Source organism: Heliangelus exortis, chromosome 4 (genome assembly GCF_036169615.1).
Source record: "Heliangelus exortis chromosome 4, bHelExo1.hap1, whole genome shotgun sequence".
Taxonomy (NCBI): domain Eukaryota; kingdom Metazoa; phylum Chordata; class Aves; order Apodiformes; family Trochilidae; genus Heliangelus; species Heliangelus exortis.
The window spans coordinates 204,197-218,862 of NC_092425.1; the positions used below are offsets into that span (position 1 = coordinate 204,197).

Genomic DNA, 14,666 nt, shown 5'->3' on the forward strand with positions numbered 1-14,666 from the left:
TGCATCCACAGAATAAAGAAAGATGAAATAGGTACCATGCCACCAGGATAACATCTTCAAAATAAATGTGGTGACAAGGAGACGTTAGTAAGAAGGCTGTTGTCTCAAAGCTTATAGCAAATCTATCCTCATTATACACGATTGCAATTTCAATATGGGTATGAATGTGGAAGCTCTTTAAAACATCCTGTTGACTGACAACAAAGAATTCCACTTCAAATAAGTTTTAAGAACTTTTAAACTAGAGTTCTTAGGTACATGCACCTCTTGCAAAGGTACACAAGCACACACAGACAAACAAACACACAAAGATAGGCTCAGGAATAATTACACAGACACTAATGTATATGTATGCTTTTAAAAGCCTCTTCCAACCATGAGTTTTCAGTGTTTTTTGTACCATGAGAAAAAAAGTTATACTATATATATAGTAGAAAGGAAAATGTCTGTTTAGATAATAGCATAATTTCACACTGTAACACCCTATTCAAGAAAACACTTTCCTATTGTATGATCAACTTCGCAGCCTGAAGTCAGTGTCTATTCTATAAAGCTTTTGATGTGATGCAGGTAGGCAGGGGATTGTTTTGTTTGTTACAAAGGGCTTAATTCAGTTTAAAAGCAACAAGAGCCAAATAATTAATCTGAGATCTCAGTGCCTACTGAGTATGAAATTGTTGCCAGAACTTAAAAATGAAGTGTCGTGGATGTGTAATTTTGTGTGAGCATTATCAGTGGCTGTAGAGAGTCATGCTGTTAGCTCTGGAATTGTTTTCCTGTGCTACCCTGAGAGGAAGGATGAGGAGGCAAGAGGTTCATATTCCTAAGTCAAGCTGACTATGATACAGCTGCATCCTTTATATCCCAGAGGAGAGCTCTTAGCCCTCACCTGCTGGCTAGTCTGCACTAAAATATTTGTCTCTGTTCCACTAAACCACGGTTGCATCCTTTGGACATGCCAGGACACATGGCTTGCATTCTCACTAGAGTAAACACAGCTTTTGCTACCTAGAAGCTGTCACTGAAACTTTTTTAATAAGCTGTCCTTTAGGAGCACTGGTCAAAGGGATGACTGTTACATAGGCAAGCTGCAATAATGCTCAATTTCCCTCCCTGTACCAAAACTGGTTTTGTCTGTTTGGCCACTTTTTTTTTTTTTTTCCTTTTCTTTCCTTTTCTTTCATAAAGGAAGTAAAGCCTGTTTTCCAAGTCCAACCTACAATCCCTTCACGTGGCTCTTCTTTCTGGTATCCTGTCCCAACTATACCTATGAGGTACATTATTTTCTTCTGCTTGCATGCACAGGGTAGGTAGTGACTGTTTCAGCCCTTGCCTGCAGAAAATCTGTGGCACCTCCACGCCCCTCCTCTGCACATCAGTCATTATGTTCTGTATGTATGTTTCTCCACCAGACCCTTCTCTTTCCTCATATCAGTATCGTGACTTCTCTGTGTATTACCCTCCACAAACTCCCCAGTGATCCAAGAGTTCACCACCCATCTCTCCTACCTCCAACCAGCACATTTGAGGTGCCCCTTTCTGGCTGTTTTTTTCCTCTCCCATTTCCAGTACAAGTATCACACTCTTTTTGCTGGGGGAGATTTTGGGAAAGTGGACACTTTTGACATCTTGGTATTTTGCTTTACATGAAGTATACAATAAACAGTGCCTTTTCCTTTTCAACAGGTTGGGTCTTGGATTAGTTTCACAGTGATGACACAAACCTTGCCAGGTATGTTTGAAACATAATGAAGATAGCCTCTGAATTGCTGTTTGAGGTAGCAAAATCTGGAAATCTAAATTTTGCCAAAAAAACGTATGACATAAGAAATACTGCCATCCAATCACCCCTGTGACATAACTGTATAAACCTTCAAAGTGCTGCCCTAAGAAAACTGTGGAGAGCACAAACACTACTGAAGCCTTCCTTTTGATGAAAATCAGCTCTCTCTGCTTTTGTGAAATATTGTTGTTTCTTCTGTTTCCATTTTGGAAACAGACTTTGAAATTTAGAAAAAAAAAGAAGTTGGTGTTCTTCATTTACAGTCACTAATTTTTGATACAGGAGAACTTACTTGCACTGTAAACCTGGAATAATATCTCTAACAGTGGCAAACCAGATGTACTTATTATTTCAAAAGCAGAAAGACACACACATTCCTAGTAGCATTTCCCTGTTTGCTTATTTCAGGCAGCAAGCTCGTAACAGCAGCCTACTTTGAAGCATTTGCAGCTTTTGCTCCATTCTTCCCTGCATCCTCAGAGACCTCAATATCCACACAAATATGGTCCCTGGGCCTGAGCTCTCCAAAATATTAACTTTTTAATAATTTTTCCATTCCAAAATTGAAACGTATAAAAGTTACTTGCAAAAAGCAGCCCCACATGGTTTACAAATGAAAAAGAAGGCAATTTCAGAAGTGGATTAAACTGCATCAATGCAAAACGTTGATTGAAAAGATAGAATATTTTTGCCCTTTGGGCTCTGGTATGGAAATTATCTGAAAACTTGGAGACACTGTAGGGCTACAATTATGAGGGCAGGGAGCAGCAACACACTCAGTGCACGCATCCTTGTCATAATTGTCACAAACCTAGCTTGATGAGATTCCAGATGAACGTTTCTGATCCTTCAGCTCATTGTAAGGCAGAAAGGATAATGAATTTGCAAAAAGCATCTCTAAAAGCATACCCCCTTCGGTGCCTCTCAGCCTGAAGGGAGGGGTACCCAAGAGACCACCTAGTAGTTCCTGAAAACCAGAGCAGGAGCCCGGGTATCTACAGTGGTCAGGCTTTGGGAGACCTCACTGCCCGGCAGCTCACCACTGTCTGCTTGTTCCAAGGCCGAGCTCTCCCTCCATGCAACAAAGTGACAGCACAGATCTCTCCTGCGGTGGGGAGCCAGAGGTAAAAACAAAGAAGTGTTACAGGTGGAAAGAAGACCAGGAAATTAGTCAAGAGTGGCGATGGGTAATTCTGTGCTGAGACAGCACCATGCCCAAGGAGGCCTTGTGATTGATGGTGAACTCCTAGTGACACAGGGGGTGTCTAATAGATGTGAATATCATCTGTATGAATTCTGACATGGAGGCTGAGCCTCAGGTTATGGTATATCACCAACTACCAAACTGAGACTGAGGGCAGATTTAACTTGCCTCTGCCCACAGCAGACTGCAGACTTCTCCATAAGCCCTCTTGTATTCGCAAAAACAGACAGGGAAAGAAGACGCACGATCCTTTTTTTTTTTTTTTTTTTTAACCTCTTTTTCCTTGATAGTTGGAATTTTTGCTTTCCTGATGGTCATCCAGATGTCTCTCTGGGCCCAAAGGAAACACAAGCTGTACCTGAAGAGATTTTACCCAGAGGTGCGGAGAAAAGCAGCTTTGATCCCTATCATCTTCTAAGCTCTTGACAGGAGTTGGAGCAGTTCAAGAGCTAACTCAGAGTGAACAAACCATTTCACTCAGTAACCAAAATGGATCAGAGGAAGAACTACTGGATATCTTTTTTCTGCCCAGTTCAAGAAGAAAAGCTTTAATTAAGTAAAAAACATAGCATTTCAATTCTTGGTTCCTGATAAAAGATATGATTTAGTTAGATTTTCTGTAATGGAGCTAATTGGTTAGGGACAAGTGAATTGGCTATGTTGAATGTTAGGCTGGATGTTTAGCTGATGTCAATGAGCACAGATGCTGATAGAACCAAAAAACAGATTTTAGATCTGGTGATTTCAAGGTTCGGTGTCAGGTGCTGACAGAGTCTTGGATTTTCACATCAGATTTTTCACAGCCTGATTTTTATTAAGCTGCACAGAAGCAGCACATTCTGCCTCAGCTCCTCTAAAAGTATCAGTCAAAGATAAACTGCTCTGCTCTTAACAGTTTACGTGAGTTTTACGAGGTTTTTCTTCCTTCCTTTCTTTTTTAATTGAATCTCTTAGCAAGTTGTTCCATACAAATTGGCTTCAATTGATCACTGCAGAGGTCTGGCTCTCTTTTATTCTCAGGTAGGCAGATCAGCCCCACCATCCCAGGAGGGGACTGTTTGCTAAGTGCTTTCCATCTTTCTCCTAATTTGCAGCATGACCTTGGATAAATTACTTAAGTCCATCCCCAGCTTTCTGACATTAAACAGTTCTGGAAGCAGTAGAAAAATTCTGGACTAGCAAGTATGTTAAGATCCCCTTGTCTGGATGCAGTCACTACCTGACTTGTATCAGGCACTGTGAAATTCTTGGGCACAAGGTGGACCAGAGTCCAGATGATCATCAAAAAGGAAAGGTATTCTGCTAAATGTATTTCAGTCAGTATCTGAACTGCCTCAGAGGGACACTGCTCAATAGCTTCAGCTTCCCTTCAATTGGTCAATATCTGCTTTCCAGATTTTCTATAATTTCTACAAAGTTTCTGCTTTGCTTTTCAGGATGTTATTTTGTAAGGGATTCTCTGGGTTTGTTTTTGGAGTCAAGAAAACTCTGTTTAGCTGCAAATGCAAATTAATGGCATCCATGTCATGCAAAACCACAATTTTTGTTACAGAGTCAAAAAGAACTAGAACAGCTGCAACAGGTATTAGGATATTCAGAGTCCAGTTTTCATTCGATGTCTGCTGCACATAAATATCAATGTCTTTTGGCTCCCTTAGGTCAGTGAAAAACCTTGCCTAAAGAACTTCACAGAAACAGTGTAGTACACAAGCAAGGCAGGCAGTTTGTCTCCTAAAGGCTGTTACCTTTGCACCAGCTCAAGTGTTCTAACAAAGTTCATTTGCCCAGTAAATTCTTCTAATGCCTAAATCACAACACTTGTCCTATTAGCCACTGTAACTCAGTTTCTTCTTGGTAATGTAAATAAACCACTTTCCATATTTTTTTAACTTGTAACCCATGTACACCTATAATTTTTTATACCTCTTGATGGAAAACCAGAGCCACACTGAACAGACTGCTAATAAAGATCTATTTTAGAAAAATTTTCTCTCATCTTCAATCACTTATTAAAACACTTTTTTCCCCAGCTGGTGTTAGATGTGTAAAACAGGAGTGTTGTCTGTTCTCTAATTCCAGCTACTGGGGTTGTTTTCATTTCATATTTACTAAATGTCCCCCTTTAGCAATCTTCCAGTTTAAAATAGTTCATATGGGAGGGCTACTGCCCAAACTACTTCTGTTTCTTGCTTACAATGGCTGTAGCTTTAAGCCTGTTCAAGGCATGTTTCCAGAGTGACTCCTACTGCCAGGAACACAGTTGCTATTCAACACTTATCTTAGGCAAAGGAAATACTTCAAGAATTGTTCACCTCCCTGCTTATCAGTTAATCATCTAGTCGATGGGGTGGGAGGGAGACGGGTTTTGTCTCCTGTAGAACACAGAGCTCCTGGAATGTGTCCAGAGGAGCCACTCAAATGCTCAAAGGGCTGAGCACCTCCCTGGGAAGCCAGGCTGAGGGATTGGGGTTGTTCAGCCTGGAGCAGAGGAGGCTCCCAGGTGAGCTCAGAGCAACCTTCCAATATCTGAAGGGGCTACAAGGAAGCTGGGGGAGGGCTTTGGACATGGAGGGGTAGGGAGAGGACAAGGGAAATGGGTTAAAACTTGGAGAGGGGAGATTTAGGTTGGACATGAGGAAGAAATTCTGTCCTGTGAGGGTGCTGAGCCCCTGTCCCAGGTTTCCCAGGGAAGCTGTGGCTGCCCCATCCCTGGCAGTGTCCAAGGCCAGGCTGGATGTGGCCTTGAGCAACCTGGGCTGGTGGGAGGTGTCCCTGACCATGCAGGGGGGATTGGAACAAGAGGATCTTTAAGGTCTCTTCCAACCCAAACCATTTTATGATTCTGTGACTTCAAATGGGGATAAGAGAAACCTCCAGGTAAGAAAACAAAGTTACAGAAGACTGGCTCAGGTAAACATGGCAGATAAACTGAGATTCACCAATGGCCTGTTGATGAGCTAAAATTGTTCTGATCACTGTTAAACAGCTTCACAGATAGTAATAAATCCAACTCCTGGCACCTTTACAAATCTTTCTGTACTACTCTACCCTCTCTGATTTTCATGTTCACTATGGTTGGAATTGTAAGTTTACTTCCTGGCAGGAGGAGAATGTTTTGCTCTAAGACAAAAAAGTATATAAAAATGGTATTTGTTTTGATAATGATTTGAGGGCCTTGCTTTTGAAATAAACAAACAAACAAAAAAAATCCATTAAAAGAAAACAACCAAAAAACCCAAAGAAAACCAGGTAAAGAAAGTATCACTATATATACATAGAAAAACTGCAATCAACAGCTACTTTAGCCACTTTTAGCACCTTTTGAACCCAAAACAATTGTCTCCACACAAACATTTTCAAGGGAAAATTTCTTATGACTGTGCTGATTACCTGGGGGGGAGGGTTTCAGGGAAATGGAAATGTCCTGTTAAGCTCTAAATATACTGGTATTTCTTGTTTTAGGTCCTGATGAAGAAATAAAAGGTTAACTGAAAATTCTTTGACAATTTTTCCTCTAAGCACAGAGCTAGCTTTTTCAGAACCATCAACAGAAAGAAGGCACCAGCAAGGCCACACCACTTCCAGAATACCACCATGTTTCAAAGCCAAAGGGAAGGAGTCAGCCTCCAACATGAGTCATCAGATGCAGCTTGGGGAGCTGCTCCCCACTTTGTCCACTCCGAGCACGGAGCCACCTGAGAAGAACTGCTAAGGTGTCACCAGCCCAGTGCACTGGAGGTACTGGTGTCAGTGGAAAAGGGAGAATAATTGGGAAAACGTGGACTGGATCACAATTCTGCTTCTCCACAACAGACATGAAGTGCACTACTTGCAACAAGAACACATCCCTTTGAGCTAAATGCCTTCCTGATTCAGTTTTCCTCAGGTTTTGTATCAGGAAAGGGGACAGGCTGCAGGGCAGTGAATGTGCTCTGCCCATCCTCTGCTCCAGGGCCAGCCTGAGCTTTGCCTTCTGTCAGCCCCAAGGGATCCCTAGCGGCTCCTGGAGGCAAATTATGGTATTTGCCACCAAAGGCAGGAGACAGCAACACCGTACAGCAGAAAAGCTGAGTGGCTGAAGTTGGAGATGTGTTCTGGTCAGACCTGAGGAGCTGCTGCAGTCGCTGGCACAACTGGGCTCCCATGAACAGGGACAATTCTCCACCAGGAGCTAAGCCATCTAAGCCAAGAGGTCAAAAATAAAGCAAAATATGCAGACCCTGGGTCTGCTAGACAACAGTTTTGTCAGGGACTGCAAGAAAACCTCTGAAGTCTTAATATTAGGGTCCTTCTTAGCCTGCCCTGTAAGGACTGTGCACATGGAATTACTGTGCCTCTGGGCTCAAAGCACATCCCAAATCAATGGCTTCCTGGTCTACCTGGAGAGACTGGTCAACATCCAGGTCCCTCTGTATTCAATCTGCAGCTTGCAGCTGGGTTTCTGCTGTAATCCTACAGAGGGGCAAGTCTCATCTTTCTCAAAGTGTTCTGAAGGCTTTCAAATTCAGGTGACTAAAGTGAAGCCTTCAGATACACACCTCTGCCTTTTTGTGACCTTCTCTTGCCATGAAATGTCAGCCTGGAAAAGCACAGGCACCCACTCAGGCTCCTTGGTGTTGCAGGAAGCTGCTGTGGTAGGGAACTGAAATTACAGATGCTCCTGTACATAACTTGGCAATCTATATTTGGATCCCCAGTTTGAAAAAGCCCTTAAAGACCCAAGCATATGCTTGTCTCCTAAGACCATTACCACACTCTGCAGCTGACAGGACTAGAAATTATCTCAGTGATTTCATCTTCCCATAGGGAAAGGAGAGTTGGAAAGGACACTGAAAACAGAAGTGAATAAAAGCAGATGGTCATCTTTTTTTAAAGATGCTATTATCATCACAGTATCTTGTACTTTCCATTGTTTTACATAAAGAAAGTGACTCTAAATTGGCTTTTATCACACTTGGAACTGAGATAAAGCAGCCTGATATCACAGTAGATCTCTAAAAGAGAGCCTATAGTAATAGTTAAATATAATCAAATAAAAATCACTGAATGTGAAGACTTCTAAAGCACACTCTAAGAGGAATAAGGGTGTATTAAAGCAAGAGACTATTTATCTATTTATAGTTTTAACAAGTGCTGCTGAACTAAAAATTAATTCAAACCACGAAGAGTTTTCCAGCAAACTAATACTTTCCGCATGGTGCTTTATTGGTTTTCCTTTTCTGTGTTTCCCTGGCACAAGTTTTATCTTCAATATTCTCTGTCATTAACATTCCTGAAAGCTTTTAGAGAAATGTACTGTATGCCTTTTCCAGTGTTCCAAAGATAAATGTAAATAAAGCGTTGTGCTGTCACTGCACACAGATTAGCATCTACGTGAACAATATTTTATTATGAAAAGTATGGTTTATCATGTGAGTGTGTAAAGGCAACAGCTAAAAGTAATTGTCACATTAAGCATGCTTAGCATCATAGAACAATGTTTATTTTGATGGTCTCTGCAAGCCTTCAGCCACATACGATGCAAACATGCAACTCTTTCTCCAAGTATCAGAACCAACCTGCCCCAGGCCTTTATCATGGTCCTGGTGCCAGGTTATTTATTTGTCTGGCACACCAGAGACTGGCACTTACCAGGCTCTGCCTGCAAGGACATCCCAGAAAACATTTCCTTGTCCATCTTGTCAAACATTTCTACAGGTGAGAAGCATCAGTCACTGTGCCCGAAATCACAGAATCACAGATTTTTAAGGGTTGGAAGTGACCTCTGGAGACAATATAGTCTGGAGCAGGACTATCCTAGAAATAATTCTCATGTCTGTGGATGACTCCTTGGCTCACTCTACGAAGCTCATGCACTTTGACACACTCAAAGTCTGGTGTTTGCCCTAAGGATTTCGTATTTCAGTTTGTAAGAGCAGGACAATTTGCTACCATTTCTCTGGTAGGGAAAGCACAACGGGCCAAATCCCACCTCAGCCTCCATTTCTCCCTCTCAGAGTCCCTTTGCCCGAGGGCCATGACCCTGGCCAGCAGTTTCAGTGCCCAAGTTGAGGGCATTTGGACTGCTGAAGAGCTGAAGCTGTGCAAGGAGATTTGCTGCAAGTACAGGGCCAGAATGTTGAAAGATGCAAGAGAGGCTTGACCACCCACATAAGCAGCCTGCCAAACACTTTCTCATCCTTGAACAAGTCATTGTTGGGTTTTTTCTCATCCCTCAGGTAACTCTTGTGGTCCTTTCCAGCTTGTGCTTCATTAAGGTACACATCTGACTCACTCTCATTGCCAGGGGACTGCCCAGACCAACAGAAGTGACCACTGCAGCTGTTGACATTAAACACTTAGAAAACTGACTACTTTTATTTGTTGGCAGACAGTTTTTATAAAAGCACTACATCTAGGCACAAGCAACAGGCAATTCTGGTCAATCTTGCCTCCTGCAGTTCTGGGGTCTTGGGATGGCAGACTCTTGTCTTATCCAAAAGGAATATCTAAGCAAGCCAAAGAAAATACCTCCTTGTAATCACATTGTTGCAATTATAAAACACGTTGACAAGACCCCCACTTCTCAGCAGCCCTTCAAGCATGCACTTTTCAAATATCATTGAGCAAACAGAAATAAAATAAAATCCTTCAGAGCCCACAAATGTATGGTTGACAAACACAAAGACAGTTCCAAAGAGAGAAAAACTACAGGAGATAGGGAATGGGGAGAGAAACTGTGCTTCCCCTCTACCCTCAACAGAGAAAATAAAATTGATTCACTGGTTACAGTGCAAGGAGATGAGCATCTCCAGCAGAAATTAAGGGTACAAATAAGGTCATGATACATAAAAACTTCAAGCAACATCAGACAGGACTTGCTAAACTGCCTGCCATTTTAACTGCAATTGTCGATAAAATGGTCACATTAAGAGGCAGGCTCAAAGATGGTCAGAAGGTTAAGCCAGGCAGGCTATTAGAGAAAGCATCAAAAACATCCTCTGCCACAACAAATGTCTGCAGATGAGGCTTCTGCTGCTGTCCTGATGGGCAAAAGGATGGAAAACTTGGGTCAAGAAAGGGTCCTGATGCCTTGATCTCAGACAAGCCCTGTACGACTTGCAGTTGAAGCCCATGTAGGTTGGGGCACCAAAATTCATGCCTAGTATTTTTATTACTTCTGGAGCTTCTAATGAATTTCCCTGCAACATTTGCTCTTCATCTCAATTTCCTTCATCCCTAGAGGATATACTATCTGCTTTTATGTTGCAGAAAAATATTCTACAGCTGCAAGAAATGAAAGCCATCTGTTCTCTGAAAGTAAAGTGTTTCACTTAGGACTTCAGTTTAGTTTTGTTTTGATTTTTTTTTTCTAATTAATACAACTAATCTATCAGCTTGCCTGAATTTCACACATGGATGAAATACTGAGCATTTCAGCATAAGCTAGGAGAAAAAGTTTAATCAATCCAAGATCGCTGGTTTTTTTCCTTTTAATTTTTTATTCACAGAAAGTGTTGAATATTTATGATAATACCAGGAGTTAAAATTTATACTTTCTCTATGGGGACCCCCTCTCCAAGTCTCCTTTTTAAGAATGAGTTGCTCACAAGTCTTCTTTCCTTCAAACCAAGCATCACCTCATTGCTAATTACTACAGTTTACAAGTGGAAGGAACAGTACAGCCTTCTTTCTAGAGGAAGAATCATCTGGGCTGAATGCTGTAAAATGGAAAACTTAATGTTTGATTTCCCCATCAGTATCATCCTCTGACCCCTCTGTACACAGCAGTCTGACACATCTTTGACTGTGAGTGACCCAAACCTGATGTTACAGACCTCCAAAAAGTCAAAAGCAGCAGCAGGAAGATTCAGCATGCTGCCAAAGAGGAGACAAACACAGCTGGAAAGCTTTGATCTTTTCTATAACAAATGTAATATGGGGTAGAGTATGAGGGGAAAAGACTGATTCTATATTGAGACTTCTCACACACCCATATTTTTGTTCAGAAAATAGGCTGCTTTAAGACTTGAAATGGAAGTATAGATGTGTTCCATCCATGGGATGGATGTGGAGGGAAAACAGGTGAGAAACACACTGCCTCTCTCCTTACCTCCAGCTGATGCAATGGAGTTTTCCACTACCACGGGCTCACTGCCCAGAGCCCAGGAGTAAGCAAGGGAGTAAACCCTCTGATGGAGCAGAGGGTGTCTGAGACCCATTGGCTTCCAGGGTTGAGCAGGTGGTGCAATGGGGCATGCATTTCCCCGTGCCTCCCTTGGGGTTCCAGCCCAAAATGGCTTCTCCTAACATCACTGGTCTGTATGGCTCCAAACCAACACTGGGGCAAGAAGGGGCAAAATCCCCAGAGGCATCAGTAGCACCAGGCTCCCAGTAAGCCTCATCATTCTGAACCAGCTAAAATCTTTGCAGCTCTGCCCTGTCCCTCATTTCCTCCTGCCCTCCATGGCACTTCCCTCCAAAACAAAGGCTGCCCACAGTTGCAGATGGCCACTGCAATCTCCCTGACTGACATAAATAAAAGAGATGGATTCAAGCAGACTAATGATCTACTCTAGAATGCTTCCTATGACACATTGGAAAGAACAGCTGGTTGCCAGCAACATATTTACTAGGAATTTAAAATACAACAACAGTCATATAATCCAGAAGATTTAATGACAGAGTGGAATGAATGCTGAATAAATACTCTTATTTGATAAACTCAAACATTTGTGGGATGCAACAGCGATTTACATTCTTCTGGGACAAACAAACAATTTAAGGATTTCATGGCCTTGTGGAGACCAGATTTTGTGAATGTGAATTCCTGTGTACTTCCAGATTAACCTTGTCTCTCTGGGTATTAGAGGGAAACAAAACATGGAATTTTTGACTTGCAAGAATCTCCAGATTTTTGCTACCCATTTTTTCTTGTTATTCTTTTCACCCAAAGTCAAGTCAGAAAAATTTGGTTCACATTCAAAATGTATTGCAGAACAGAATTTCAAGCCTGGCCTATAGTGAAACCATAAAAGGACCATACCAAAGTTCTAACTTTGTGGATGTCAAAAGCGTTTGAGTAAAAAGTTCAGTTTTCATAATGCCAGAATGTTTCCTTACAACATGGTGGAACCACTGCAATTCATAGGCTGAGTGTGACAGTTGCATTTTTAAAAGTCTTGTAATCCAAACTAATACAAACATGTAGTACTATTTACTTACTACGGGTAAAATAAAAATTACTTAAGAAAAAAAAAAAAAAGTCTGAATTTTTCTGTTGGATATATTCCTACAGAATTTTCAAAAGTCAACAAAAGAGCATTTTCCAACAAAAATCATTCCAGAAAATGTCTTTGCCAGTCCAAGAAATGGGCTATTAACAGAAGGTACAAAGTGCATGAGTTTCTGCCCCTACCTGCTCTTGAGCATTGAACCTCTCGCATCTATTTGTCCCCAGTCCTGGTATCCATCTATACCCTCTGCAAAGACACAGTGACAGGCAGCACAGGACAACCTCTCCAGGCTGCACCAGCAATTCACAGAGCACTGCCTGACACAGAAATCAGACATTACTGAAATGCTGGCAGGACTCTCAGACATGGTCAGTAGGTAGAGAATCCTTCTGCTTACTGACAGAACCTTTTTCTTACTTTTAAGCACAAGACTACTTTGCTTTCTTTTACTGAAGGCTTTCCTTAAATGCAACTCCTGTCATCCTGCCTCATCATCAGACAGAAACTTCCAGATGTAAACACGCAGCGCTGTTCCTGTGCTGGAGATAGTTATTCTGTACCCTGATGAACTGCTACCAGCACTGTTATTAATCTGCATTACATGAGCCTTCAGAGCTCTCTGGCTGCTATCCTGAGCCACGACACAGACACGCACTTAACCCTAAGTAGCCTGAAAGCCCCCCACAAATCAGTGGGACAAGACTTCTGCAACTTGCAGTACCTGACATTTAACATAGAGCAGTACTGAAACTCTTCCCCTGCCCAAGGCATTCTGCTGTGAGACAAGATCATTCTTTTAGCACTGGCAAAAATTCCACAAACTCGACGGGGCAACAGAGTTGCCACTTCACCAAGGTGTCTATTTCACTTTCTGTGGTATGCTGAAGGAAGCGATGGTCTTTATTTCCTATAATGTGTTCTGACCCCCTGGACAGCCCACAGCCTCCTGTTGTGTTACACACTTAAACCCGTTGTTGCTCATCCCCAAGGCTGTGAAGATGCAGCTCGGCCGCCTCAGAGGGCAGGGCCTTCCCCAGCATGACAGGACAGGGACAGCCCCATCCCCCCTGTGCTGGGCAGCCCAAGGCCAGGCTCTCAGGGACAGCTCAGACCAGGCTCGGAGCAGCCAAGCGGCTCCTACCTGGGCAGGCAGCAGGCGCCCTGTCCTGGGCAGTGATGTTCTTCTGCGGGGAGGAACCCAGGAGCAGCGGCAGCGGAGCCTCAGCCGGAGCAGCCCCTGAGGCCTCTCTCGGCGGCCGTTTTGAACTGAGCGCCACGGGCAGGAGCGCTGTGATTGGTCCATGGGGGTCACCTGACCCCTCCTCTCCTCACAGGCAGCGCTGCAGCCCCGGGGACACCTCAGGGACACCTCAGGACAACCCGGGGACACCTCAGGACAACCCGGGGACACCGAGTTACAGACGATGATGTGGAAAGAAAAAAAAAAAAAATCCTTTTAGATTTTTGTTACCAAACTCATTTGAGACAACCTAGACGAACGGTAATTTCTTGGAGGGGAAACAAACTTCATACAGCAAGTGTGCTGCCAAAAGCGCGAGATAAGAATGACCTTTTTGCTTTTAATGCATTTGTCTCTCCATATTCATTCTGAGGCAATGAACCCAGCCTATTAGCATCGTTGGTCTAACAGTAAAAGCCAATTTGATTTACCCATACTTGCTGGCACTGCAAACTGTCTGACTATCACTCAACTAGAAAAGAGACATTAGCTCAGGTGCTGCCTAGAAACTTGCTGCTCCCTTGCCTTTGTAATGTGCCCAGGATTCTGCTCTAATTCAATGTTCTGTAATCATTTGCATTTAAATCAATTCAAGGTTGTCGAAAGCATATGGGATCAAACGAAAATGCAAAATTTAAAATACAAATAAGTACCGAAGGTAGATTTCAACTGGTAATGCTGCGTCATTATGGAAAAGTTGAGGTAATTTACAGCAACATTAAAGCAAGTGTTATTAAGAGAAAATGAGGCAGTTGTCAATGTGTGTTTTTAGAGTCATTGAAGGTCTCAAAATGAACACACTTCCAATATTTTGACTAAAACAAGCTCACTTATGTTAGCATCTTGTTTCAGATCTTCCTTACTTCACTAAAAAAGGAAGAAATCAAATCTGAATAAGAATGGCACAAAACAGTGCAAACATAGTACCTGCTGTTGTGGGTACAAACACTGTGAGATAGAAGTACTCAGAATAGAAAAGTACTCAGCCTTTTTGCCACAAAGCATAAAATTTCATCTCCATGGCCCCAGAAGGACATACAATCCAATATCACATTCTGATATCCCCAGCCATTACTGAAGATTTTTTGATTATATTAATTACCCATTACCTTTTATAGGGCTATTTCTTCAGTGAGAATGCACACACTGAGATTAGAGGTCTGTCTCCAGTGTCATAAAGCTAAAACAAGCTGCTAGTGAGTATCACAGATGGGTATATGTTTA

The 14,666-nt window shown here is 42.4% G+C and overlaps 1 protein-coding gene and 1 long non-coding RNA gene across 9 annotated transcripts in view; one reads left to right on the forward strand and one right to left on the reverse strand.

Moving 5' to 3' along the window:
• TECRL (trans-2,3-enoyl-CoA reductase like) overlaps nt 1-4,972 on the forward strand; it is a 48,688-nt gene extending 43,716 nt beyond the window's left edge. For 4 of the 6 annotated variants that reach the window (XM_071742555.1, XM_071742554.1, XM_071742552.1 and 1 more), the window contains 3 exons: nt 1,189-1,274; nt 1,687-1,732; nt 3,278-4,972. In XM_071742555.1, coding sequence (XP_071598656.1) covers nt 1,189-1,274; nt 1,687-1,732; nt 3,278-3,405 — 260 coding nt within the window. In that variant the 3' untranslated portion in view covers nt 3,406-4,972. The remainder of the gene's footprint in view (nt 1-1,188; nt 1,275-1,686; nt 1,733-3,277) is intronic. The other 2 variants (XM_071742556.1, XM_071742553.1) reach the window with 2 other exon arrangements.
• LOC139795639 (uncharacterized) overlaps nt 1-14,666 on the reverse strand; it is a 504,885-nt gene that overhangs the window by 6,630 nt on the left and 483,589 nt on the right. The window lies entirely within an intron of this gene.